This window comes from Hevea brasiliensis, chromosome 12 (assembly GCF_030052815.1).
Source record: "Hevea brasiliensis isolate MT/VB/25A 57/8 chromosome 12, ASM3005281v1, whole genome shotgun sequence".
Lineage (NCBI taxonomy): Eukaryota > Viridiplantae > Streptophyta > Magnoliopsida > Malpighiales > Euphorbiaceae > Hevea > Hevea brasiliensis.
This window is the reverse complement of record NC_079504.1, coordinates 11,167,046-11,194,856: the sequence shown is the minus strand read 5'-3', so window position 1 is coordinate 11,194,856 and position 27,811 is coordinate 11,167,046. Positions and strand designations below refer to the sequence as shown.

The window sequence follows — 27,811 nt, the reverse complement described above, 5'->3', positions numbered from 1 at the left end:
CTAACATAAAATTTTTAAAATATGAATTTTAAATAGAAAATTCATAAAAAGATTAAAATAGAATTCCAAAGCACATCCTCATAATTCCAAAAATAGAAAGCCTGTGTCCATGTCATGCACCGAGGAAGCTAAAGAAAGATAAAGGAAGATGGTAAGGGTTGGCGTTTTGCAGTCTTTGAAGTTGAAGGCAAACACAAATGACAAGTGCGCATTCTTGTCGTGATGCCAGTTGGGTTAAAGCATTTTAAAAGCTCTGGTATATATTCTTGGCAAGCTCCGTATCCATTCACGAGAAGGAAGTTCCTGTTAGTTCCTTAGTTTGGTACTTTGTTGATGTTTGCAGTTGATGGTTTGTGTGATATCCAGTCTCCAATTATGGCCGATTTCATTATTGGTGCTTGGTGATATTGACGTTCAGCAGATGCTGTTAAGGACACGTACCTTTAGATGGTTATGGATAGGAGGATATCGGCTGTTCTTTCTTTTACCCAGTATTGTCCTTTTTTTTTAATAAATAAAGGAATCCAATAATTGATAAGAAACTCCATAGCCAAAAAGGGATTCGATGACCGTACCCAATTCTTAAGACCAAGAGAAATCAATAATTAACATCTCCAAACTCAGACTGTGTTTGAATGGGGTGAGAGAAGGGTAATTAATGGAAAGGTAAGGGAAGGTAAGGAGAGAAAAGAGTGAGGAGAGTTACAATAAAAAAATCTCTTATTTGAAAATGGGTGAATTAATGGAAAGTTAAGGAAAGGTAATACATATTTTTTATGTTTAGAAAGAGGTGAAAGAAGGGTAAATAAAGTACAAAAATACTCTTTTCCATTAGATAATTTATTAAATAGTAAACTCATCATAATAAATCTTGAATTTGCAAATTGTAATGGTCCAACATGAATAAATCACAAAATTAATAATTCAAAATAATAATGCACAAATCTAACAGAGATTGAATAAAGAATAAATTATTTAAAAAAAATTGATAATTGAAATATAAAAATTACAGTAAATTATTGAAGTATAATAATTGCAGCAAATTATTGAAAGAACAAACGATTGAGAGAGAAAAAAACATATATGGCTACTTAAGAGAGAAGATATTTATTTATAGTAGTACACTAGGTTTATTTTTAATGAGTATAATTAGATTTTTAATAAAAAATTAAAGATACAATAGAAAAATAAAAAATAAAATAATTTTCAGTTCTCACCTCCCCTTGCTTACATCACAATTTGGTGTGTAAAAAAAATTGAGATTTGAAGGGTAAGGGAGGGGAAGCCTTACCCTTATTTACCCTTACCTTTTAGTAACTCACTTTTTCCTAAACAGGAGTATAATAGTTACTTACCCCTCCTGGCGCTTATTTACCCTTCCCTCACTCTCACCCAAACAGAGAGAGAGAGAGAGAGAGAGAGAGAGAGAGAGAGAGAGAGAGAAGCTTTGCCAACAATGTACTAAGATGGAGTGGGATGGACCAAGCAATCGAGTCTTCAGGAATCGGGCAGCGAACCAAACCAAATAGAATGAAAATTGAATAGAAATAAAAGTGAACCGAACTAAATTTCTAAATGAGAAAGTTACAGTTCAATATTTCAGTTTAGACTGAATAATGCTCACTCCTGCAACTAATTAGGTATGCAATAACAATCATTAAAAAAAAAATCATTATACACATGCCCGCAGACAAAGCCTTCCTCTATAATCTCAACTGCAAATGCCAATTCAGAAAAGGAACTTGGAATAAGTCCTCCATTCACATGCTACAGACATCTAAAATATAAACAATATTCACTAGCTCTATATTTTGACCAAATACAACACAATCTTAACTCATCCCAAGGTTAAGCGCTTGTAGAAGTTACAAAACGCAGAATTGCCCTCGTTTAATGCAGGAAAAGCTTTTTTATGTTGAACAATATTCTTGTCTTATTTGTTATTCCTTCAAAGAAGGAAATTGAATATCCACCCCCACCCTCCCAAAATAATAATAATAATAATAAATTTATAAACTGGAAGAACCACTGAAATTCTAACAACTATTTCTAACCCAATGTAAATTAGAAAAGGAAAAAAGGAGATCTATTCCAGGTTCAGAAATTCTATCACCATGGAAAAAATCAACTTGAAAAGAGATGATGTTATCTCTATATAAGTTCGCCTTCAAACCTTCAGGTTAAACTTGCCAGGCTCACTATAATGCTCCTCAAGCTGCTCGATTTTGTTGATTCTGAAGCCCCTGATCCTTATCTCCTCAGGTACTGAAGTATCTTTGTAGTCAACATTTTCAAGGATCCAACCTGTGTTCTGTACAGAACCTCCTACTTTTACCTGTTTAAAGGTTCGTCATTGGAAATGTAGAAGTTAAGGACTTTTCAAGAATCAATTTTCCAAAATATTGCCTTCCACATAGGGAACAATATTATCAAATAAATGGTTAATTTTGGAATTGAAACACAAATGGGCAATCAGAGTCAAGAACACAAATGATTTTTTCTGGTTTGTGTGTTTTCATTCCAAGAGAATGTGGTATTCAAAAAATTTAACAACAAACCCTCCTGTTAACAACAATGTAAGAAGAAAGTCCACTTGTGTCAACTTAAAGTACGGGAGAGTTGCAAAACTAAAATCAACATACCTCTGCTTCATCAACAGATTCAATCACAAGAGCTCCATCCAAGGACAGGTCTTCGACAAAGACATTACGACCCTTAATGACCATTGTAGACCTTTGAGACATTGAGCAACTTCCACTAACTTTACTACTGACATCTGAAAAGGTCAATCCCCATTGTGGCTTCCATGTGATACGAGGCCACACTTCCACCTCTTGCCCATTGAACACCCGTTGAACTGGATCATCCACCTGGACACCAACCTAGAGAAAATAAACTGAGAGAATAAGACAGTATGAAGAGATAAAAATAAATAGAGAGAGAGAGAGAGAGAGTGAGATGTTCCAATTATACCCAAAGAAGCACAGTTACCTTTCTGAGAATGAGGCTGTTTGCACGATAAATGGCCATTTCTCCAGAAGTCGCACTGTGATATGGATTTCCCTTAGGTACCTTCATTAATTCAATTAGATAAGAAAAGAAAAAATATAACAAATCAAGCTGACAACCTAAACTCAGAATCTTAATCCCCAATCAGAAACATTTCCATTCAGTGAAAGAATAAGATATAAAATGTACAAGAACCTTGAGATTTTGAATTTAATAACAGGAATAATTGTTATTCCATCAGCACTCAACCTGATACAATGTCCTTAAGATAGTGTTTTGTTACTCTCTTTCATTCTCCTGGACACAGACAGGGTCCCAAAAAATCTGCCAGTCCAGTGAATACTTCTCCATACAAAGATTATCAATATCAAATTCCCCTAGTAACTTAAAATATCAAAGTGACAATATGACTGTAAGATTGATGCCATACCATCTAATTTCTATTATTGATCTCACTTGCTTCATAATCTTTCAACCACTTACAATGGCACAAATAACTAGGTCAGAAATGAGAACCTATAACTGTCTCCTACTTGTAAGGTGAAGATAGCCAGAGAATAATTGATTTTTAGTAGTTTGTGTGTAATTAGTTCCAATTAAAAGAAAGTTGGAAAAAGTGTTCAATCAAGTGAATAAATTAAAACCATCTTGAAGACATCATGTTACTTATATCAACTATATATTGGATAAAAAACACAAAAGCTCCATCAACTTTACTGTACCAGAACTGCCCATAACTCTTACCTTTAGGCTTTAACTTAAGCAGGTATATATGGCATGCTTTTGGAGTAGGTGTTAGGTACAAATATTATCAGAGAGAAAAAGAAATACCCAAGGCTCCAAGTTAAACATTCAACATCATATTCCAGCAAATTTGAAAAGAAAGTGACACTCACCCAATGCCCCAACCCATTAGAAAAGGTACCTCAATTAAAATGTGCATCAGGCAGAGTAATGTAAATGACATGATCAAACAAATTTGACCACTTTAGAAAAAAAAAATTATATAAATTTCTGGCGCTTTTTCCTTCTCCAAATAAACTTTGAAGGCCAACCATATTAAGGCTTCCCAAAATTTTCTTTCAAACCATTTTGGATCTTCAGCAGCACATTCCAATTTTAAAAAATTGACTACAACAACAATTTATGGCTACCAAGAAGGCATTACCTTAGCAGCATCCTCAGGATTGTTCTTCACAGGTGCATAAGCAAGCCATGTATCCATTACCTTAGCACACACATGAAAAGCTGTTTTAACAGGGAGTAAAACAGTAATAAAAGCACCTTAGAGACCTGAACAATCAAGTCCAAGGACAAGTTACAAATCATTTTGCTCCTGTGGAAAGATAGTTACCGTAAATCCAACTCTTGCTGATGGGGGCAATGTTTTTGGATAATCTTGCATCATACATTCGAGTCGAGTTGAAGATTGAAATGAAGTTTTGCTGGCATCTTTGTATCTGTAGCAAGTATGAACGAATCAGCTGACCTGATTAAGAATTCCCAAGTCCCATGCTTATGTAGGAATGAGAAATAAACGTTCACACATACTAGTATCCATAAATTAGAATCAATCAATTGGATGATCATTCCACTATGATTAGGAAGCAAAAACCTTTCAACATTTATTATATAGTAAAATATAATTAAGTTATTACCAAAATATCAAGTAGCAGAAGAAAGCATTACTTTGGGTTAACAAACTCCTTAATACAACCTCCTGTTTTCTTGAGCTCCTCAATATAAGGACCCAGTTCCAAAATCAACTGCAAAGCAGAAGGATTTTAAGCCAAAATTCTAAGGAAGGAAAATTTGATGACATTGCAATATATATCATAAACACCATATTAAGATTACAACAACAGCAATCAATTTGAATAATACCTCATATACATCACATGAATTGCAGTATATATATTTTTAAAAGAAAAATGGCATCCCAACTACTCTGTTATTACATCACCAATAAAGGCTTAATTGAGTTGAGTTGAGTTGAGTTGTAGAGTCTCATTTACTGTCTGGGTGATTATTTTCCTACTTCGATAGTTGATTTTCAGTATATCAACATCAATATCAATACCCGACTTGGTGGGGTTAATGGATAATTAAAGTAGTTACAAACTTCCAATCAAGGTGGGCAGGGAAAGAAGAAAAATAAAGAATCCTGTATGATAGTTTAGCTCTCCTATGAAGCATACCCCATAGCATTCAATTATCCAGTTAATGAAATGGGACGAATAGAAATTTCAGAAATCCATGTCAGCTGGTGAAGATTCTTCTAATTATTATGCCTAGCATCACTATGCATTGAATAATGACAGGATCATAAAACATTATTAGACATTTGAGATGGGTAACAAAACTGTCTCATAGAACAACACCAGAAATTCATAAAAAAAATAATTAGTATATATTGCTTGTCTCACTATATGTCTTTTAAGGACAAAATGAGTACAAAAATACATTTGAGTCAGAAAATTACTTGGTTTATATTTCCTGGGAAAGGAGAATAGCCTGTCTCAGAGTTAACATCTCCATCAGGATGCCCAGTCGCTCTAAGCAGAGGATCAAGCTGATTGTATTCAACATTAATCACCATCGATCGCCCTGAAAAATAAATTTTACTTGCAATGAGAATAAGCGACACAAGAGTAGATGATATAATAGTTATTGTGTGCGTATATATGCATGTCAGTGAACTCTGAAAAGTTCAAAAACCGCATCCAGAAGGTAACATAAATACCATGAGACTTTTCATAGTAGCAACAAGAAGTATCATCTTTGATAATTAGGCAACATGCAGAAAAAAAATAGCATGTTACCACAGCAGAATTAATCAGACATCAATGCAAGCCATAACTTTTACCATTGCACCAATCAATGCCATTCTTGCACCCTTCCCTTAAACCAAAGAAGGAGAAGGTGCAGAATAAACTTTCACTCCAGAGACCAAAATTCATTGAGAAAAATTATACATGTAAAGCGCAATCATGACACAAGTTTACTGTTGTAACAGGCCAACTAAAGAATATTACATGTATTCCAAATCAATTTGGGAAAAAGAATGATTTCTGATACCATCAGTGTGAGTAAGCCTGGTAATTCCTCCAATTGCTTCTTTAGCTTTCCGAGGAACAGCAAGAGAGTTAACATGGTATTGTTTGGTGGCACTCACACCCAACGAAGCTGGAATTGCCTACACAAGTACAAATAGAATACAGATTATTCTCTACAGCCAGACACATATCTAATGATAACAATTAATAAACTAGTGAACACATGGATGAAAACCATGAGCGTCAAGCAACCAAACCTTGAATAGAAGTCCATTTGTATCTTGGAAAAATAGAACCCACCTTAGACCAGCATCTTTCCTGAAAAAGTAATGCAAGCACAACTAAGATCGAGAAACTGTAGATAGCTAAATCAAAGATCATGTAAAAGCAAAGTCATGCAATGATCATATTTACTGTGCAAGGGGCATGGGTGTCAAAAACACCAAAAGGGTGCATTCCATGCCATTAATCTAGATTAGATTCAATCAGTTCATTCTTTAGATGAGAGAAATTAAAAGAGAGATTATGCTTTTAAATTAATTATGTTATAGGTGATTCTGGCAATATTCCAAATGCTGAGTGCAAGACTAAATACATGCAAGTTCACATAATGAAGATTTCATAAAAATTAAAAGAAAGAATAAACTTGAACTTGTGTTCGCATAAACAAATTCCACAAATTAGAAAAGCATTGAGACATACCATGTATTAAGAAGGCCACCGGAATAAAGAAGTGAATGCACGTCACCGTGGCCATGAGGTTTTGTCTATCAAAACAAAAAGGTTAAGACTGTATTTCCAAATACTCAGAAGTTATAATGTTAATTAAATACATGGTATCTACCTGAATCCTGTACTTGTTCTGTGGATCCAGGGCAAGCCTGGCATCATTATCTTCTAAGCATGCAACTTTTTCCTGGAGTACAGCAAAGCTGACACGTCAATACAGCTAGTATACACCTTCAACAAACTATCCAATAATACATCAATTAGTAATCCCATACCTGCTTGAGAAGTTTTACTTGTGATGGTTTCATTCCAAAGTAAGAATTTGATTCTAAAAGTTGCAATGTACGAGCATGGGTGTCATCTGATGTCATGATAACAAAAGGAATATCCCTTTGACATTTACCTATATTTTTAAAAGCCACAAGATTACTTGAAAATACAAAATGTTTCCTCACTTAGGTGATCCAGGATGGGCAACTCATATTATAAAATCAGAATATTCACATCCTCAGTTGGGAAGCTGAACAGTTGTCAATTTTGGCTGCCATATAACTACAATAAGCTTTAAGCTAATGTTAGGGCTAGTCCAATGTGTAAAAATTTGAAGTTGCTACAGTTCAAGATACACACCAAAATTCTGAAATAAGTATCTCTGATGCCAAAGCTTTTGATGATTAGTTTCTCTGAAAAGCTTGATTGAAATGGACAAGAAAAAAATTGTTGTCTAATATTTCATAATCAGAATCAAACAAGAGAGGAGACTAGAGTCTCCATTGGTACTCCTCTCTCTCTCTCTCTCTCTCTCTCTCTCTCTCTCACCCTATCAGCTCAGTTTAAAGTCTTCTTAATCTAGCTCTCTCTACAATTTTTCTGTATTAGCCAATTCTCATCATTACTTGGCTTCTTCAAAAGTTGCTTCATTTCTTCATCATGTGATTAAAGTAACATTCACAGAAGAGGAAATTACAATTAGAAGAATGAGCTTGCTGCTGCCACTTACAGCTTTTATAATTAAAAAACTTTAAATTTTCCAACATTGGCAGTCATATCATGGCTCCATATAGCTGACCCTAATTAGTTTGGGATTAAGGCTTAGTTGTTATTGTTGTGGCAGCTATATCAAGTCTTCATTATCAAGTTAGTTACCACTACCAAGGCATAAGTGTTGTCGAATGACACCTATGCTCTTCCTTGCTCCACATGAAAAAGCAATAAATCATCTCTCCAAAATTAACTAGGCCTAAAAGTGCCAATTTGGAATCTTTTGGTAGATTTAGACTCATCCTTTTAAACGCAATTAACAAAATTCAGGAGTCCTTTTTCTACCTCTTACACCTAAAATTGTATTGCTGATTAAATGTTATTCTTTTTTCCTTTTTCAGTATGTAATTATTAGAAATTGTATTTTGGTTTCCTTTCTTTTATTCCTCTGTGCTAAGCCTTTTCCAACTTTGCTATGAATGTCCTGTAATTTATACTTATGGCATATAACCCATCACAAACACTAGTATATGTAATGTAATAAGCTGAGGGTAGCAAACCTTGTGTCAGTCTACAGCTAGCTTCCTGAAGAGCCAGAATGCTCTCAATGTAATGCTGCAGGAAACAAGTTCCCGTTGTAGTTTCCACAGGAAGAGCCAGCTGCATGTGAAAGAAAAAAAAATGTATTAAATTGTTACTTAAGAGGTTGCGGTAGGTGACAACCAGCGTAAAAATTTCGTCACACCCTATGATATGGATTCAAATGATATAAACGTTGGGGCGTCCTCTACTAACGACGCGCTACATCGGAGCCCGGGTGTAGTGAGAAATATGCAAGGGTGTAGGGCGTTCACCGAAAGCGACGCTCCATGCCGGCGCCCGGGTGTGGTGTTAAGTGAGCAAGGGTTCCCACATCATGGACGGGTGTGGGTAAAGAAGTTAGTCCATAGGACAGATAGTAGAATAAATAGTGGAACAGAACACAAGATAGACATAGAAAACAATAGAAGATATCATAGAAGGAGACCAATTAGGAAGGAGTAGGATAGGAGGATGATCAGGGTTGGTACTTGGAATGTTGGATCACTTACAGGAAAATTAATGGAGCTTGTGGATACCTTGGAAAGGAGAAGGGTGAATATTGCTTGCATTCAGAAGACTAAATGGGTAGGAGAGAAAAGTAAGGAAGTGGGTAATTCATGGTACAAACTGTGGTTTACCGGAAAAGAGAGAAACAAGAATGGAGTGGGCATAATCATAGACAGGACATTGAAAGACGCAGTAATAGCTGTAAAAAAAGTAGAAGATAGAATTATACTAGTAAAGCTAGTACTAGAAAGAGAAACAATAAATATAGTTAGTGCTTATGCCCCACAAATAGGACTAGACAGTAAGAGTAAACAAAGGTTTTGGGAAGATATGGATGATTTAATGCAAAGCATACCGAATGAAGAGAATGTTTTCATTGGTGAAGATTTGAATGGACATGTAGGAAGTAATAGACAAGGTTATGAGAATGTTCATGGAGGTTTTGGTTTTGGCAGTCGAAATGAGGAGGGAAAAAGTATCCTGGATTTTGCTATGGCATACGACCTAATATTAACAAATACCTCCTTTATAAAAAGAGAGTCACATTTAGTTACTTTCAAAAGTGGGCAACATAGAAGCCAAATCGACTTCCTCTTAATCAGGAAGACAAATAGAGCTCTATGCAAGGATTGCAAGGTCATTCCAGGAGAGGCTTTAACAAGTCAACATCGGTTGGTGGTCTTGGATGTCAAGTTTAGGAATAATTCAAGTAAGGTCAGAAGAAATAGTGTAGCTCGAATAAAGTGGTGGGAGTTCAAAGGAGTAAAGCAAGTGAAGTTTAAAAATGAGTTTCTCGAGTCCGAAGTATGGAAGCTGGATATGGAGGCCAATGATATGTGGATACAGATGACATCAAAGATTAGAGAAGTAGCTAGAAAAGTACTTGGAGAGTCTAAAGGACATGGACCACCCTCAAAAGAGAGATGGTGGTGGAATGAGGAAATACAAAAGGCAGTGAAGAGAAAAAGGGAATGGTATAAGAAATTACCTAAATGTGATAATAATGAGGCATATGAACAGTACAAGATAGCAAAGAAAGAGGCAAAAAAGGCAGTTAGTCAAGCAAGAGCACAGGCCTTTGAAAAGTTATATGAGAAACTTGAAACTAAAGAAGGGGAGAAAGATATTTATAGATTAGCAAGGAGGAGAGAAAGGAAATGTCAAGATCTCAATCAAGTTAGGTGCATTAAGGATAAAGAAGGAAAAGTGTTGGTGAAAGATGAGTACATTAAAGAAAGATGAGGACATTAAAGAAAGATGGAGAAATTATTTTAATGATCTCTTTAATAATAGTCAAAATGGTAATAGCGTGAATATAGATTATAGAGCAATAGAAAAGAATGTGAATTATACTAGAAGGATTAGATCTTTAAAAGTAAAGGAAGCACTTAAGAGAATGAAAGTGGGTAAAGCCTGTGGACCCGATGAAATACCAATTGAAGTGTGGAAGTATTTGGGAGATATGGGAGTGGCATGGTTAACTAAATTATTAAATAAGATTCTAAACTCAAAGAAAATGCCTGATGAATGGAGAAAAAGTATTTTAGTACCTATTTTTAAAAATAAGGGAGACATACAGAGTTGCTCGAACTATAGGGGAATTAAACTCATGAGACATACTATGAAGTTGTGGGAGACAGTTGTGGAGCATCGACTACTTCATGATACTTCTATCTCTCTCAATCAATTTGGTTTTATGCCTGGTCGTTCAACTATGGAAGCGATCTTTCTCATTAGAAGCTTTATGGAGAAATATAGAGATGTGAAGAAAGATCTACACATGGTTTTTATTGATTTGGAGAAGGCTTATAATAGTGTTCCAAGAGAGGTCTTATGGAATGTGTTAGAACAAAAAAGGGTATCTATTAGGTACATACAAGTATTGAAAGATATGTATGAAGGAGCAACTACTATTGTGCGCACAGTGGGAGGGGACACAAGAGATTTTCCGATCTCAATTGGATTACACCAAGGATCAGCCATAAACCCTTACCTTTTTACATTAGTTTTAGATGAACTGACGAAACATATACAAGAGAGTATTCCTTGGTGCATGATGTTTGCGGATGATATTGTTCTAATAGATGAGACACGAGAAGGAGTCAATGGAAAGCTAGAACTTTGGAGAAGTACTCTAGAGTCAAAGGGTTTTAAGTTAAGTAGAACGAAGACAGAATACATGCATTGCAAGTTCAGTGAAGGCCAAACTGGTGATAGGGAAGGAGTTAGTTTGAATGGAGTGGTACTGTCTCAAAGTAATCACTTTAAATATCTAAACTCAGTCCTTCAAGTAGATGGGGGATATGAGGAGGATGTTAGTCATAGGATTAAAGCCGGATGGTTGAAGTGGAGACGTGTCACGGGAGTTTTATGTGATCGTAAGATTCCCAATAAATTGAAAGGAAAATTTTACCGTACAGCCATACGATCGGCTATGTTATATGGTAGTGAGTGTTGGGCACTGAAAGAGTCGTATGCATTTAAGATAAGAGTTGCAGAGATGAAAATGTTACGGTGGATGAGTGGCCATACTAAACTAGATAAAGTCCGTAATGAGAGTATTAGAGAAAAGGTAGGAGTGGTGCCAATTGAATATAAGTTGAGAGAAGAGAGATTGAGGTAGTTTGGTCATGTGAAGCGTAGACATACGGAGGCTCCAGTTAGACAAGTAGAGCACATTAGGTTAGAGGATAGAAAGAAAAAAAAGGGGTAGACCTAAATTGATTTGGAGGAGAGTAGTACAACATGACCTAGAAGCATTACACATTTCTGAGGATTTAACCTAAAATCGTTCAGAGTGGAGAAAGCGAATCCATATAGCCGACCCCAAATTTTTGGGATAAAGGCTTAGTTGAGTTGAGTTGAGTTGAGTACTGGACTATAATCTATTCAAGAGATAGGCAAGCTTTTGATTGTGAGGTTCCTTTTAACGTCTCTTAAGGCTTCTGCTTCTCTATTTTCCATTTTCCATTTTTTTTTTAATTTTTAGCTATTCCATGTCAAAGCGAGAGCATCTGCAATAGGGTAATCACTAGAGTGTGGACCTTGGGGATGACGTAAAAGAATTTCATATCCACGCAAATCAAGAGCTCGAAGAATATATGTATTGAGAATATTGACAATTAAACCTAGACAGTAGACAAGTCACCTTTATTCCATTGTATCCTAGACGTTCCCCAAGCCCACCTGCAACAAGAACAAATGCAGCATTCTGGGCTTCTCTAACTCCTGTCTCCTCAAATTTGATAAAATTTTCATCACCAAAAGTCAGATTCTCTCCAGTTGGAACCTGAAAAATTATTAATAATGTATCAGCCAAGGTTCTAGCTATTTGATGTATTTTTTTTTTAAATGACGTGCATCAGGAAGACCAATAGATGCAAAAGATAAAAAAATGAATTGTCCAGAACAAGCTTGCATAGACGAATGCAGTTATTGCAAACAATATAGCAAAACTAATTTTCCCCCTGCATAATCAGAACAAACATGTGATGAGTTTCAAACATGAAATGAAGTATTCACTTACAGAAGGTGTAAATCCATCAAAAGGGTTCTTTCCTGCTTTTGAATCAGCTAAGAGTTCTCTTGCTGTTTTAATATATGATGCCAAACCTCCAGGATAGCTTGAATTGAGCCGAGTCACCTAGATGGAATGATCACATTATATGAAGGTTACTTAATAACAAAATCACATGTAAAAGGAGAAGCAACTCAGTTGTGAAGCTCGGCGTGGACTATATATGCACATTACGTAAGTAAAAAAAGTAGGGGAGACAAAAGGCAAGTTCTTTTCTTTTTAAGGGGCTGGGGTGGGGGATTGTTTCACCGTAAGGTAACACCTAATTACAAAAGGGAAAAAAGACTAAAGCCCTATTTGGCATTGAGTTTCAAAACTTGAAATTATTTTTCTGAATAAAAGCACAATTTTAGATGCTGTTGAAAAAAGCAGTTTGGAAAAAACTGTTTTATTATTTTAGTATTCTTATAACTAAAATTGATCAAATTTAATTTTTAATTATTTTTTAACACTCTCTAATTAGTATATTTAAAAAGATGATTTTCTCGACAGCAGTTTACATGTCCTAAATTGTCACTTTTTCAGTTAGGTATGACTACGTAGCACCTGAGACTAGTCAACCTTTCGTCCTTCATACATGCTCTTGAATTTACTTCTTTTACTTTTCCTCTACCTTTTTTTCTTCTCTTTTTCTCATTAAAAGAAATAAAGTTCTTATCTTTCACTCATGCTAATTTTAGTTTGCACAATACTGAAGTTATTTTGAATCCAGTTACATTCACGTCGGCATTATATAGCTGATTTGCGTCCTAACAATTCAAAATTAAAATGTAACTCAATTGGTTAAAAAAGCAACCCACCCATAGATTCACACGCCACAGTTTCAAGTCCTCACCGCAAACCACTGCCTCAATTCCCAACTCATCCCTTTTTTCTTATCAACAGATCCACAACCACACCCATTGAAAATACAATAACAAAATAAAAACTCCATAAATAACACAAAACTTCTCCATTGAATTTCAAAATTAAATTAATAAAAAAGGCATATAGAATGAAACCTGATCAAAAAAAGCTTTCTTCTCCTCGTTATCAACACCAGGTTCAGGCCAATGCTGAAACAGATGACTCTGCCCCGTCTCCACTAACATCTTCGCCAGCTCAATCTGCCCCAGTCACCAACAACACCAGCACCATCAACTCGGGCAAAAACCATAACAATTAAACGCATTCACATAGAAAGAAGACAAATACCTGCTCAGGGAAGAGGAGGCAGAGGTTTTTCTGTAAATTGGGAACGGAGGAAACGGAATCGCCATTGACACTGAGGTTGGAGAGAGCTTCCGTGGCAGATTCCATTGTTGGTGTGCTTCTCCGGAGAGTGGTCAGTGGTAGTGTACGGTAAAATCCGATCGGAAAGCGAGAGATGCTTTAAGAACTACGAAGAAGATATGTATGAGGAGATTTTGAATTACGTGAAATAAGCCATTACTCCAGCTTAACACGTGGATCTCTATCATGGAAAGCTGACCGGCTACCTGATACAAACCGTTAGTTCTCTTTTTGGGCCCACTTTCACTTATTCGGTTGGGTTAGTCTCCTCCTCTGTTTAGAATTTTATGGAAGATTCTAAGACACACAGGAATACTAAAAACAGTTGATGTCCTGATTTTAGAAAGTACATCGGGAGAGATATATTTTTTGAGAAATTATTGTCTATAAGAATTTAAAAAATAATTAAATAATTTTATTTTTATATATAAAAAATTAATAATTAATTAAAATATTTTTAAAATGTGAAAATGTAGATAAAAATAAATAAATTAAAAATAATAACTTATAAATATAAAATTAAAAAAATAATTAACACATCTTTAATTTTTTAAAATAATAAATAAAGTGGGATAAAAAAATTATAAAACTATGCTTAAAATGGAATATAGGGAGTATTAGCTAATTTATGAGGTATTTTAAAAAAAATAAATAAAGTATAATAATAAAATAAAACTGAATTTAACTTACAACATTAATGGGTTAGTGGTTAGCATGTCTTTCATTTTATTAGCTTGATAGATCACAGCATATAAATGAAAGAGTATTTAGTTTAACTTATAAGTCAGTTAAATTTATATATAAATAGAAAATTATGAGTAAATTAATATTTAATTTATAAATTAAAAAAATTATTTAAATAAATTAAGAATTATAAATAATATATCTCTTATTTATGATTTATTTACTCATTTTAAAATTATTCATAAAAATTATATTATCTTAATAATTTTTAAAAATATCACATTATTCTCATTTTAATAATTACAACATTCAATCACATATCCTGTTCATTTATTTTGATTAATTAAGTTACTTTTAAATATCTTTTAACTAAACATTTAAGTGATGTAAAAATTAATTTTAAATAATTTTATTAAATAATTATTTATTTATTTTTAAATTAATTTATAAATTAGAAAAATACATTAAAACAATCAAATTAAACATCCTCATAATATTTAAATAATGACTTTTTTTTTTCTTTTCCAAAGAAAGGATAATGTTCATAGAAGAGAAAAGGCTTATTCCAGGCTAAGAGAGGCTTGAAGCCATGTCTTTATAAAAACTATAATAAGAATGTTGTTCATATATTTCATTTTATTCTGTTATTATGTTAAAATTTTAAAAATTAATAATTTACTTTTCATATTTTTAAAAGTAAATTATTTAGTCCTCCACTTTTAATTTTATTAACTATTTGATTTATCTATTTTTTTAATCAATTTAACTATTAGTTAAAAATATTAAAAGGTAATCAATAAGAGATAAAAGTGTTAATAATGATAAAAATTGAGAAACAAAAATATTTATAATGATTAAAAATCAGAGATGAAAGATTTACCATTAGCAACAAAATTTGAGAAAAACAGTAAGAGGGATGAAAGTGTATGATGATGATAAAATATAGAAATTGATTAATGCATTTTTTTAAATATAAAGACTAAATTATTAATGTGATTATAATATAAAAATTAAATAGCAATTTTTTCTAACAAAATTTTTTAACTCTCAAAATGAAGACTTCAAAATCTCAAATTTTAAAATAAATAAAAAAAATTGAATTTAAGAATTATAAAAAAAGCTAATTAAATTATTATTAATTAAAAAATTTTTAAACTGTTAATAATTAATAACTTAAATTTCGATTATATATATTTCTTCGAAAAAAGATTTTTAATATAAGGAAACAATTAAAAAAGATTTTTAATATAAGTAAATAAATTGGTGAAAAATAAATTAATAATTTTGACTAAGAATAGATTTTATGAAGTATTGTCACAATCAATATTAAAACATATATAATTTTGTATTTATTAAGAAGCCCAATCCACGAGGCCAAACTGCTCCAGCTCTAATCAGACAGCCAGATACAACACGGCAGCGTTTTGACACGGCCTCATTTAATCACGTGACCTCCTCCGGTCCGTACGAGTCGGAAGTCTGGAATTGCTCTGATCTTTGCTTCTTATTCTTTCACTCGGAATTCAAGAGGTTTCTCTTCTGTTCAGGCAGAGTTGATGATGATGGCGATGAAGTGGATGATTTAGGGTATGATGCGAGGTTGGCCAGGCAATGGAAACAAAGGCGCATTGCCTATCAAGATTTCAAGCTCAATTATGGTGGTAAAATTAGCTCCAGTGAAGGTAATTCTAATGAGGATCTTAAGAAAATCCCTGAAACTAATTTTAGATTGAGGTTGATGATGATGATGATGAATCAATCTCATTGTAGTTAGTTTCAGGGATGTTCTTAAGATCATGTTTGCAACCATAGGTCTAGGATGATAGTGACAATGGAGGTAATGGTTGGTTGATAACAGGTTAAATTTTGTTGATGCTCTAAATAATGATGCAGATCTTCAGAAGAGAGATGAAATTTACGACACTAAAGAAGTAGAATATGTGGATGCTGACAATAAGTACTTGGAATTTTGGATAGCTTAGATTTAGAACCATTTGTTGGTAGCGATGTATATGTTTTTTTTTTTTTAATCTGAGGACACAGCCTCAAGTTCATTATGCCCTGCCCTTGCCACTGCACCAAAGCCAGGCAGCGGTAGTGATATATATGTTGATAGTCTAGTGAATCATAGTGTTAATACTAATGCTGTTAATGGATCTGTAGAGAATGGGTACTAGTGGGGATGAATTGATAGAGAACGAATCTGCCAATGATGATGCTTATAATAATAACGATAATAATGCTTGCAGTGATATGGATCCTCAGCATAATAACAACTTTCCTGTCTATTAGCGTTAGCTTTTCTGGAAATTGCATTTTATAAAATTCATAATACTAAAATAAGAAAAATAAAATAAAAGGTGAGAGTTTGGGGTCAGCATTATCAAAGAAAGAAGATCATTCAGTTAAGGATCTGCCGATGGCAAGCACAAATGCAAAAATGCTTTTCGTTTTGCTTCATTGAAAGAAGATTAGCCATTTACTTAACCTTTGATTCCCGTAATCAAATGCTTTTGCAGCATCATTTCCTTTAATTGTTTTAGTTCTTACAATGTTCATATACACTGCAGATGGATATATACCCCCAAAAAAATAAGTATTCCTATAAAAGACTATGAAAGTAAAAGAAAACAAGAAATACTCCTATAGCAAAAAATTTAGACAGATCCTATGCACAAACCCAAGGTATAACCTCATCAAAATCAATACCTCTCAACCCAGGTGATTCCAACAGGCTTTCACCTGCAATTGCAGACAACAGACAGAAATATGATCAAATTGATTATCTGCCCCATGCACAGTGTCTCCATGGGCACAGGTTTATCTGCTTCTCACTTAAGCACTTGCCATAGATTGCTACTTTGTCAGGTGGTCATTATTCGAATTGGTTTAATTAGCTCATCAGGATCAACTAATTTTAAGTCCAAAGGGTCACCCTCACTAAAGGATGTTTGCTCATCAGCTAAATTGATATTTTCTCTGACTGCATCAGCAACATCAAGAATCATATAATCAGCAATGCTTCCTTCAAAGCAAATCTTAGAATTATCTTGTGCTGAGTGTGTTTCAGACACTGCAGTTCCAGGTTCAGAAACATTTATATGCGTTGAACCAAAGTACCGCCCTTGGTCAATCTTCTTCTCTCGTGATTGCTTGCTTTTCTTTCCCTTGCTTCTATTTTTGGGATGATGAAGCTTGCATTTGGATCCTTGAGGACAGGATCCGGTTGCTTCATAAGTGGGGCAGACATAGCTGTGCTTCTTCCGACACTGTATAGCAGAGTTATTGAATTTTTACCACTCAAAAGTTTTTGTGAGATTGTGAGTACACAGAGAGTCATCAAGCACTAAACAGATAGGGAACATAAAATTTTTTATACTAAATAAACAAACTGACATGCAGGAGTATAGACAATCATGCAATATTCATAAGGGCGATATCTGAAGCACAATTAATTGAAATATAGCTAAATCAAAGGCCAGGAACTTCTCTGGATAGTGAAATTTTGGGAAAATGGAGAAAATCATACTCCAGGCAAACTGAATCAGGTGGAAAGTTCCAGCATAACATTATTTAAAATAAAAACAAAATTAAAAAAAAAAGAATATGAACGTATTAAGGAAGCTATTCAAAATCCAGACTTAAAAGAGTGAAATAGTATGTTTCAGGTTTAAGCACAATCATATAAAATCCAACAATCTAAACCACCCTAATCAATACACACAAAGCAACAAAAGATAAACCAGAGAATTGGCTTGGTTCCCAGATATGAATAAAAGAAATATATTGTTGGAGAGGCAAGGTATGTTCTTCAATTGACTACTAAAAAATGCTATTATACTGGACGCCACGATTCAGAAGGCTTAGCATGAAAGGATGCAGATGTTCACTCCGCTTTAGTAACAAAGGGGGATAAGAGTCCATTCCCCTAAGTTGTGAGCTGAGTACTTTTGCATTCTCTTTTTATATGAAATACTATTTATTTATGCCAAAAGGGTTAGTTACTAATATTTAAATAATATGAAGCCCATACCTCATTGCCATCAGCACAATATCCCCTCAAAAATCCTTCACAAGTAAATGCATTTGGATTCACATGCACATGCCTGTATGGGCAATTTTTATTGGTGCAAAGACCTGCCAAAAAATTTGTCACAACTCTGCATTCACATTAATACAATAACTAGGGGCAAAATAGAGAAAAAGCACCTTGCAAATAGTAAGAGCAATCTGGCATCCTTTCTGGAATCACCTACAAAATAAACATATTCAAGGGGTAATGTCAACACCACCACTAAATCAGCCATCCCTTTGAACAGAGAACAGCAAGATCTTTTTGCCATGTCTTTTATAACCTTGTGAGTCAATTTGCAGTCTGAATTAAAACATAAACCATTTAGAAACTTTGTGCAGACAGCAATTTTGGAGGAATCATGAATGTAAGGGCATTTTCCATCGTCTTTGTTGCATTTCCCAAATCTTGTGAAAAATTGACAATACTTTCGCTTTCTAGCCAATCGTGATCTGGCAGTGTGCAAACTCCATCGAACTTTTTCACTTGCCAAAATGCGTGTTCGTTTCTTGGGATCTCTAACAAGTTGGTTGCCATTGCCAATTCGAACATATCTGCCAATAGCAGAATTCATTACTCAAGTTTCTTAGTAATTAAAATGACATATATATAGCTCTGCAAAACTCTAGTTCACAAATTCTCCTGCATTAACTGCAATCACCAAGCAAACCAAGGCAGCCAATAACTATGAAGAAAGGACATACTCATCTTTGCCAATCACTAATCTCCTTGGAACATAAGATCTCTTGAAATCCTTTTCTGTTTGAAAAGCTGCTGAGTATGATGAATCATCGTCTGCACAGAATATTAACATCATTCATTAGACCAATCTAGCAGTGGCAGAAATATGTAATTGACACGATTGTAATCCAAGTTTTAGCAATTTCACAACCAGATGGAAGCCCTCATTGGCTTGAAATTTTTAATTTCTTACATAAATGAAATTGTAATCCAGCAAGAAAGTCAATGGTAGAACAAATTGTAAACTTCAAAGTCACTAAGAGGAGGCTTTCTCAGACCCCATTTCACAGAAAACATGAAGGGAAAGGTCAGTTGCAACATTGTTATGTTAACTTTATATTTAGTCCTCATTATATCTGTATTAGTATATTATTCAAGAGGAATGGGAGGCAGATGTCGTAGTTTGAATCCTTGACCTCATTCACTACACAATAGTTGACCATTGGGATACTAACCCAATAGTAGCAGTGCCTAATAACTTATGATGACCAGCCAAAAAGTTAAGCTTTCGTCCTTTCACTACAGATTTATCATTAAAAAAGATCCTGCAATCTACAGTTTAATCTGGGAAGCAAATTACATGGTACATATTTTTATTGGGAATGATGAAACAGAAATGGCAGGAATCATCAAATAGAAGTTTTATGGCATTGAATATAGATCATACCATCGAGTTGTTCAATCAGATATGTGTTCATTCAAAATATAAAAAAGAAACAAATTTATCAGGCAATCTAAATATGAGAAGTAGCATAACCAACAAACTATGCAATCACAAGTAGCATCAAAGAGCCCAAAGATCAGAAATATTCAAGTCCATCAGAAGCAGTATTGGGAGTTTAGGAATTATATTCATTGTAGAACTAGGAAGTTTAGAGTTCAATTACTTAGGAATTCTATTATTATTATTATTATTCTATTAGATTCTATTATTAGGATTATTATTATTTTCCTAGTTTAAATTTGTTTAGGTTTCTTAATTAGAATTGGAAAAATTTAGAATCCAAATTCCAAACAATGAAAATATCAAAGCACAATGAAACAGATTAAGCAACCGGATATCCTCTGAAGGGTCCGCCTTGAGGAATCCATTTTGTAGCGAAATGAACCAATCTGAAATATCCTTTCACCTGCCAAAGAATGAAAAAAAAAATTATAGGGCATCATGTTACACTATATTACAAATAACGATTAGAGCATCATCCTCAAAAGCATACCTTAAAGTGCATATGAACTGAGGGAAAAAAAATGCATAAAAAGAATGATAATATGAACAAACAGTTAATACATTGCACACCAGGATCATTGCCTACCTGAGTGCAAATTTATACTAGGAACTGACTTACGAGAAGAACTATTTCTGTTCATTGTCCCAGAAACAACACATGAAGCACCACTCTGCTCTCTTTTCTTCCTCTCTGCTTCAGCAACTGCCAGGGTAGCTTCCTGTATGTAAATCCAATAGAAATCATTAACAGTGACATAACTCTTTAGAACAAATTTAAAAGCTATCAAGTTTTTTTTTTTTTTTGGACCACCGGGGGGGGAGAGGGGGCGGCGGGCTGTGGTAGCCTGCCTCTTTTTACATTAGCCCAACCTACCTCACTAGCTTTCTTTGATCGCCTTTCAATGGATTTTGACCATTTTAAACTAGATCCACCAACACTTAATACCTTGGATTTTCGAAGTGAAAATCCATGTTTTGACCTTGTGTAAACAGTATCCCTCTTCCTGGACAGCAGCAATTTCCTACTACAAACAAATAGTAATTTGTTATCAGTCAGGCGAAACATACACAAACATGATAAAACTGAAAGAGGCTGAAGAAAGATAAAGAAAACCACCATATGCTACATATACCTAATTGCAGATGAGGAATTATTACTGGGATTAGCAGCTGAATTTGTAATGAAGCTTCTCCAGTATGTTGCTCTTTTCCAGGGAAACAAGTGAGGCAAGAACTTGTGACGATGCAATGAATCATCATCATCATTCAACAACTGAGCACTCCGTTGTGTCCAGACCAAAGCGAATTTTGAAGGTTTATGTGTCTTGGTCACAGCTGCAAATAGATAACCCAGCTAAGTGTTTTTCAATTTTTTTTTTTTTTTTTTTATCCCCAACCACCATATGCCAAAGGAAACAAATTTATTTTATCCCAATAACATTTCCAGATTCATTCACTGGGAAGAAGTCATGTTTATGTTTGCTGTCGGCCATAAGAGACATATACTGAACTTGCAGAAAGACACTACCATATTATTAACAGCTAAAATGAACATTATGAAATGACACTTGAACCTAAAGAAAATATATGATTTAATGAAATGCTCTAATCCATCAACTCTGGCACAGGCCATCTAACAATTGAGATTTAGCTAGAATTTTGATTTACATACTGTTTTGTTAGAAGAATGATCAAGTGTCATCAGTGCACAATACAAGTAAGCAAGCATAAATAAAGAACTTCAAACAGATTTTAAAAACTAAAAAAATAGAACCAAATATGTCAGCTCTGGCACCTGAAATCCAAACAAAAGAAGTTCACAAAAAAACAGTAGACGTGTATACATTTATACACACCTGCATGAGGACAAATAGACAATGAAATTGTAATCTCTCTATCTAGAAAAATAGGATATGCCATTCATTTAGGAAGTTCACTCTTAAAACTATGATACAACAGCAGAATACCAAAACTACATATAGTCTCATCATCTCTTGTACCAAGAAAATGAATCCTATGCTATTCTCTTCATCTAGGTTTAGAAAATTAGTGGGGTAAAAACAAGTGCATGCAACTTTGTTTACAGGTCAATTTCAAAGGCCAAAATTGCGATGAATTGAAGGAGAAGCATATACAGGGAAAATACATACAGGGAAAATACATACTTTGGTGCTCAACAGAATAACAATAGCCTATGAATGGATAATTATTCAGAGCTGCTGTGCCACTTCTACACAAGACACATTAGTGTCTTAGGGCACATGCAGCAACATGGCAATGTGGAACTACCCTTCTCCCCTCCAAAATGAACACCTCAATAGAAAAAAAAAGGCCGAAAAGAATCTCAGCATGATCCTTTTTTCTCTACAAGAGATATTTGATAACTTGGAATGAAATGAAGTATTAAATACATCACATTTTTATATGTACAAATTCTGTGCAATAAAATAAAGATTATAGTGAGTTAATTGATTAAACCTTATGAGAATAAAATAATATCTGCTGAAAATGAGTTCACCAAACACACCTTTTCGAGATCGTCTCTTACTCGAGCTTCTGCTGGAGGTAATGTTATGAGGAGCTTGCCCCTCAGGATTTACACTTTCTTCGGGCATGATGAATGCTGGCTGAACATGGCTTTCCAGTGAAGTCCTAACCAATTGATTTTTTCTCCTCTTGTAATAGCCATCAGAAGGTAAGGCTGGGGCATTATGAGCATTATAAACAGACAATGAACTAGGATTTGAAGTTGCAACCAACTGATTTGATTTTCGCTTAACATATGTTACACTGTTGGCATTTGAAGACAATGCATTACCATCGTTTAGTTCATTATGGCAATCCAAATTGTTAATTTGGCCAGTTTGAGTCATGGGATTTTCTGAAATTATTATTGCATTCTCAGAGGAGTTTAGCACATCATTACTTGCTGTAGAAGTCATATGATCTGATGCAGTTTCAGTAGCACAATTATGAAGAGGCTCTGCTAGTGGGGAAGATGTAGAATTCCCCAAAAAACTGCTAGCATGATTTGGCAATTTGGTGGCACTGGCTAATGGCGGTGTTCTGGGCCTCTCAAAAGCGGCATTCGCCCCTGTTCGTACAAAATTTGATGGGTCAACAACACCAGTTCTAATGTCAGATCCAGCATTCTTCTTCACTTCATCTGTACCTAAAGAGTTCAGCCGATAAACAGAGGAACTCAAACCATGAGAGCTCTGGGATTGAGCAGCCATTGTGGTAGGTTTTCTGACGAGACTATTACCCTTACGAATGTAAGAGGTGTTCTCGAACTTTGTTATCTGTTTATGCAATTTCCGTTGTGTAGGAACAGTGCTTGAAAAAGCCTTGTTTCCTGGCTGACCAAAAGTAGAGGAATTATCAGCTCGGTGCCATGTTCGAGGCTTTGAGATATGGGTTGAAGAGGCTGTATTTTTTGAAGAAGCAAATACCACAGATGAGCGACCAGGATAAATCCTAGAAACAGCTTGATTAGGCTGGTTCTTCCTCCCATATACTTCTCCACTCATGGTATTCCCCATTTGAGTACTATTTATGGAATCCTGTGATGGCAAAAGTCCGGTTTTGCCACTAAATGAGTGATCATTTTCTACTCCATGGTCTGAGTTAAAATTAATTTCAGTATTTGGTGAACCAGAAGTAACAACGGATATGTTAGAACCACCTTTAATTGCACGCTTCCCAAGTAGGATTTCATCATCCCCACCACCCTTTTCAATGGAAAGTTGGATGTGCGATGTGCTCAGCATATCAGGCAATGTATCAGACACAAGCCCCATAACTGCACCACTGGAGTTGGTAGCAGAAACTTCCTTACCATCTCCTAATGAAGACGAATAGCTCGACATAGAAGGTAAATCATTCTTTATATGTTGACAACTATCATTCTCCACATCTGTACCAGGCAATCTTTCATCTGAGTCAGGGACCTGAAGTTCTGAGGGAAATTGGCACTGAGCTGTCCCACTGTCTGCAATATCTTGCTCTTCTCCAGCATCTACATCCATTTTTTCTGCCTCACCACTTTCTATAAGAATAGAGTTGTTTTGATGACTACTTCCTGCCATAACTAGAGTTGCCTCTGCAATCTGCTTGCCTTCTGATCCTGATGGACAAGGGGATTGCACTTTTTGGACAGCCAGCTCCCAAACAGTCGAACAAGAATGGACACCCCTCAAACCACTATCTTCAAAGCCATCAATAAGTGAATCCTCAGTGCCATGATATCCTCCCACAGAACAATTATCAAGTGGTTCAGTGATCTGCTTCTTCAAAGGTGGGAAATCAGAAGTGAACAAAGGATTCATGGCAGAGACTGTCGTTTCTGGTTCTGGTTGCATCAGACCACTGCCAGAATTGCAGGGCACTTCTACAGCTGATACTGAGATGCCTGCAGTTAGAGGCCCCTCAGACTCACCAGATGCTATCAGACAAGTCGATTCCAGTTGAGAACCAGAGAATTTTCTTTTCTTTTGATTCTGCTTTGAAGTACCACTTGGACCAACATTAACAGTGCTGTTACCTGAAGCATTGGCCTCCAACGCATCTGGTGAACTTCTCAGGCAAAAATCACTGATTCCATCTGTACAACCTCGCAAGCCAACATTCCCACAAACATCACCAGAAACTGTAAACTCTGTTGGAGTAGGATCTTCGAAAGACAGTCTTAAGGTTGTATCGACCCAAGTTGCAGAGTTAACCATGTTTACAGGCTTTAAATATGAATTATTCACCTCTGATTTTGACACATGTAATTGAGGCATTTCAACATTTTTATTGCTCTTCTTGATGTTAGGTGTATCCTCTTTGCTGCCATCAGTAGAAATTGTACAATTTAGTGATCCTCCTGTAGGAACATTCTCAAGTGTACTAACCTTATCTGAAGAAGGCCTCCCGCAAACATCATCAATAGTCCCATTGCTGGAAAAATCAATTTCTCCTGAAATAATGTGACCACTGTTAGAACTATAAATGGTCCGTACTTCATTTGAACAGCTCGCACATGTATCAACATTCTGAATAGTCCTTTCCCCTGAATTTGATTCACAGAAAATTTTGCCACTTCCTACAGAAAAATTAGCATTTAGACACTGATCTACAACACCATTCTCCGCTAAAGGTTTACCCTGATTTGTACAAGGTTCCTTGCAACTAACATCTGTTGTCCCAATGTTAGAAACAGTAATTCCATCCGATATTAAACCGCTATCAGAATCACACCCCAAGGTTATATTATATGAACTTGCAGGACCCTCATGAATTTTAATTTCATCAGAACTTAAGAAACCAAAATCAGTATTGCCTTCAGCAGAATTAGTTTCCATTCCTAAAACCTTGGGAGATAGGCTTGCTGTATTATTCTCAAGCAAGAAAGAGCCTCCATCCAGACAAAGCTGCTTGCTGGCAGGTTCAACACTATCCATGTCAGAACTAGTATTTTCATTTAGCAGTTTACTAAAATCCTTGTCAGTACTGGACATACCATGCAAGTAGTTGGCAGAATTACCATTTGCCAAGTTCCCATTGATTTTGCTTTCTTCATGGCTTGAAGAACCCAGAGGAGAAGTTGAATGGCTCCTCTTTCTCTTGATATTAGGTAAACGCAATCCACTAGAATCAGTAATTGTGTCATTGTCAGATTCCAAGACTTTGGCAAATCCCTCCACTCTGTCATTCTCAGTCTCAGGCACCACATTTGTTTCATTTAAGTGAGGCTGTGAATCCACAATGTCAACTGAAACTAAAGCAGAACTCTTTTCAGGTTCAGAGGATGCAGGCAGACCATGGGCAACGCCATATGCTGTCACAGATCCATCACACTTCGTAGTTGGCTGTGAACTTGAAGAACTCAAAGGGTTTATGACTTTCTTCACTACTCTCTTCACAATTTTTTTCTTCTTTGCAACCTTGAGAGAAGATGTTTTACCAGAAATGACATTAGTTCCACCTTTATTAGACACCGAAACCTTAGTGGAACTCTCCACTTTACTATTTCCAGGCGAGGTTTTAGTCCCACTGGAACCAGGCAGTGAACCACTAACTTGCACGTTGCCAGTAACAGAAGCTGTAACTTCCACTTTGGACTGTAGTAGGTCCATGTCAGAACTGGAAGCATTATTTGCTACCAATACAGCATTTTCCAATTTTACTATACCTTCATTGGGTTTAATTGCTGATGAACTTGAACTATCCTTATTAAGGCCCACTACTTTCCTTACTTTCTCATTCTTAGGTGTCAAATGCAAATCAGAAACGCCTGTAGAACTTGGAGTAGCAATAGCCTTGGCTACCAGGGAATTGGACTTGAAAGACACATCAAGCTCTACAGGGCTTCCTTCTCTCACTTGCTCTCCCATCTCATGATTCTGGTACAAATTCTGATCTTTACCCCTAAATGAACTAGATTTGTTATCATCCAAATAACCCAAATAATGCACCCTTTCATCCTCTCTATTCCTATAATTAGGCTTTTGAATCCTAAGAAGAACACTCTTTTTCTGTAGTGGCTTCCTTGAAGTTCGACTAAACTCATAACTATCCTCTCTACTTCCCTTGCTACTATGTCTTTCCAACTGTGCATTCACTTCTCTACACCTATAATGCTCACGTTTCCCAGTAGCAACTCGAATTTCAGAAGGGTCCCCAATCTCATTACTCCCCCTTTCAATGAAGGAATAATGCGCATCTCCGTTCACCTCTCTGCCATGTACCCATCTCTGATTCTCATTCATTCGATTATCATACGGCAAACCACGCAGATTCTCACAGGGCGAACTCTGATTCATTTGATTCGATACCATTCGGAAATCCCTTGAAGATCTATCTGAAGTGGATCCAAATTGACTGCGGCGATGATAATTGTCATCACCACGACCCAGTCGAAGTTCTTCCCTTTGTTTGTGTTCCTCTATAAACCTGGAATTGCCTTCTAATTCACGCCTAATCTTCATAGGAGACATGGGCTGGTTATCTAGGGGACGGCGATATGAGTCTGAATCCACGTTGGCAGGAGGGTAGGGCCTAGAGGGCCATCTATCGGGCAAAACCCTAGGTGGGTCCCTCAAATCGGGTCTGCTATCACGGATATAATCGGGTAATCGACGCGGAAGATCATCGTCGAAGGGTTTGTGGTGCATAAGGGGAGGAGATTGGGTGAAATTATGAACATCAGGGTGTGATCTGGGGTGATTAGAATTAAAGGTATTAGGATTGTAGGAGAATTGGGAATCGTGAGGATTGAATTGAGGTGGGGTAGGGAGAGAGTGGTAAGATGGAGTTGGAGGAGGACGTGGTTGTGGTCGGAGAGGTGGAGGTGGAGGTGCAGCAATGAGGGTAGAGTGGTGAGATGCATAAATATTGGGGTTATTGGGGAAAGGATGATCAGGATGGGGATGCGATTGAGGTGGAGGTGGTGGAGGTTGAGGATGGCGAGGGACGTACCTGGTGTGGTGAAGGTAAGGAGAACGAGGATCCATCGCCGGCTAGCTGACGACTCTATTTGTAATTTCTGTTTCTTCTCCTTCCGGTTAGAGCTATATCACACGTTGACCGTTTAACTCTGCTTTGCTTTGCTTATTGAGAGAGAAAAGCAAATAATAATGGAACAAATTCATACGTCTTGTTTGTTTGGGCAGCTCCCTTAAAATTTCGCTTGTTGGATTGGTCATAATTTTGAGAAATAAACCCTAATTTTTTTTATTAACAAGTTACCTCGTGAGGAGAGAATTCTAGAAAATAAGCCATTTTAACCAAACTAGATTATAAATGGGTGTCAATTTTTGACACCACCTGTGAACATGATACGAACACAACGCGAATATATAAGATTTGGATTAAGTTAATTCGTGTTCGTG

At 35.6% G+C, this 27,811-nt stretch overlaps 2 protein-coding genes and 1 long non-coding RNA gene across 5 annotated transcripts; 1 reads left to right on the top strand and 2 right to left on the bottom strand.

The window, feature by feature from the left end:
* Window positions 1–1,672: 1,672 nt before the first annotated feature.
* Window positions 1,673–13,854, bottom strand: LOC110632622 (UDP-sugar pyrophosphorylase). The gene is made up of 17 exons (XM_021780898.2): window positions 13,636–13,854; window positions 13,443–13,547; window positions 12,391–12,507; window positions 12,013–12,153; window positions 8,336–8,435; window positions 7,070–7,197; window positions 6,910–6,981; window positions 6,768–6,832; window positions 6,323–6,383; window positions 6,088–6,205; window positions 5,492–5,616; window positions 4,699–4,775; window positions 4,364–4,469; window positions 4,178–4,237; window positions 2,992–3,072; window positions 2,643–2,882; window positions 1,673–2,335 (listed from the first exon to the last, which is right to left on the bottom strand). Exons 1-17 carry the CDS (start codon window positions 13,738–13,740, stop codon window positions 2,168–2,170), a joined length of 1,869 nt encoding a protein of 622 aa, XP_021636590.1. The 5' UTR covers window positions 13,741–13,854; the 3' UTR covers window positions 1,673–2,167.
* Window positions 13,855–15,874: 2,020 nt separating this feature from the next.
* On the top strand, window positions 15,875–16,454 carry LOC131171327 (uncharacterized). Its single transcript, XR_009141983.1, has 2 exons — window positions 15,875–16,079; window positions 16,291–16,454. It is a non-coding gene; the product is annotated as an uncharacterized LOC131171327 (long non-coding RNA).
* A 443-nt stretch (window positions 16,455–16,897) lies between these two features.
* Window positions 16,898–27,597, bottom strand: LOC110632647 (uncharacterized protein At1g21580). 3 transcript variants are annotated; one of them, XM_021780945.2, is made up of 10 exons: window positions 22,465–27,597; window positions 21,071–21,272; window positions 20,812–20,959; window positions 20,524–20,656; window positions 20,266–20,340; window positions 19,174–19,264; window positions 18,753–19,023; window positions 18,607–18,649; window positions 18,431–18,534; window positions 16,898–17,666 (listed from the first exon to the last, which is right to left on the bottom strand). In XM_021780945.2, exons 1-10 carry the CDS (start codon window positions 27,431–27,433, stop codon window positions 17,262–17,264), a joined length of 6,441 nt encoding a protein of 2,146 aa, XP_021636637.2. In that variant the 5' UTR covers window positions 27,434–27,597; the 3' UTR covers window positions 16,898–17,261. The 3 variants fall into 3 exon arrangements, with proteins under 3 accessions (XP_021636637.2, XP_021636636.2, XP_021636638.2); XM_021780944.2 differs by having other exon boundaries at window positions 20,812–20,962; window positions 22,465–27,596; XM_021780946.2 differs by having other exon boundaries at window positions 20,557–20,656; window positions 20,812–20,962; window positions 22,465–27,596.
* Window positions 27,598–27,811: the final 214 nt, after the last annotated feature.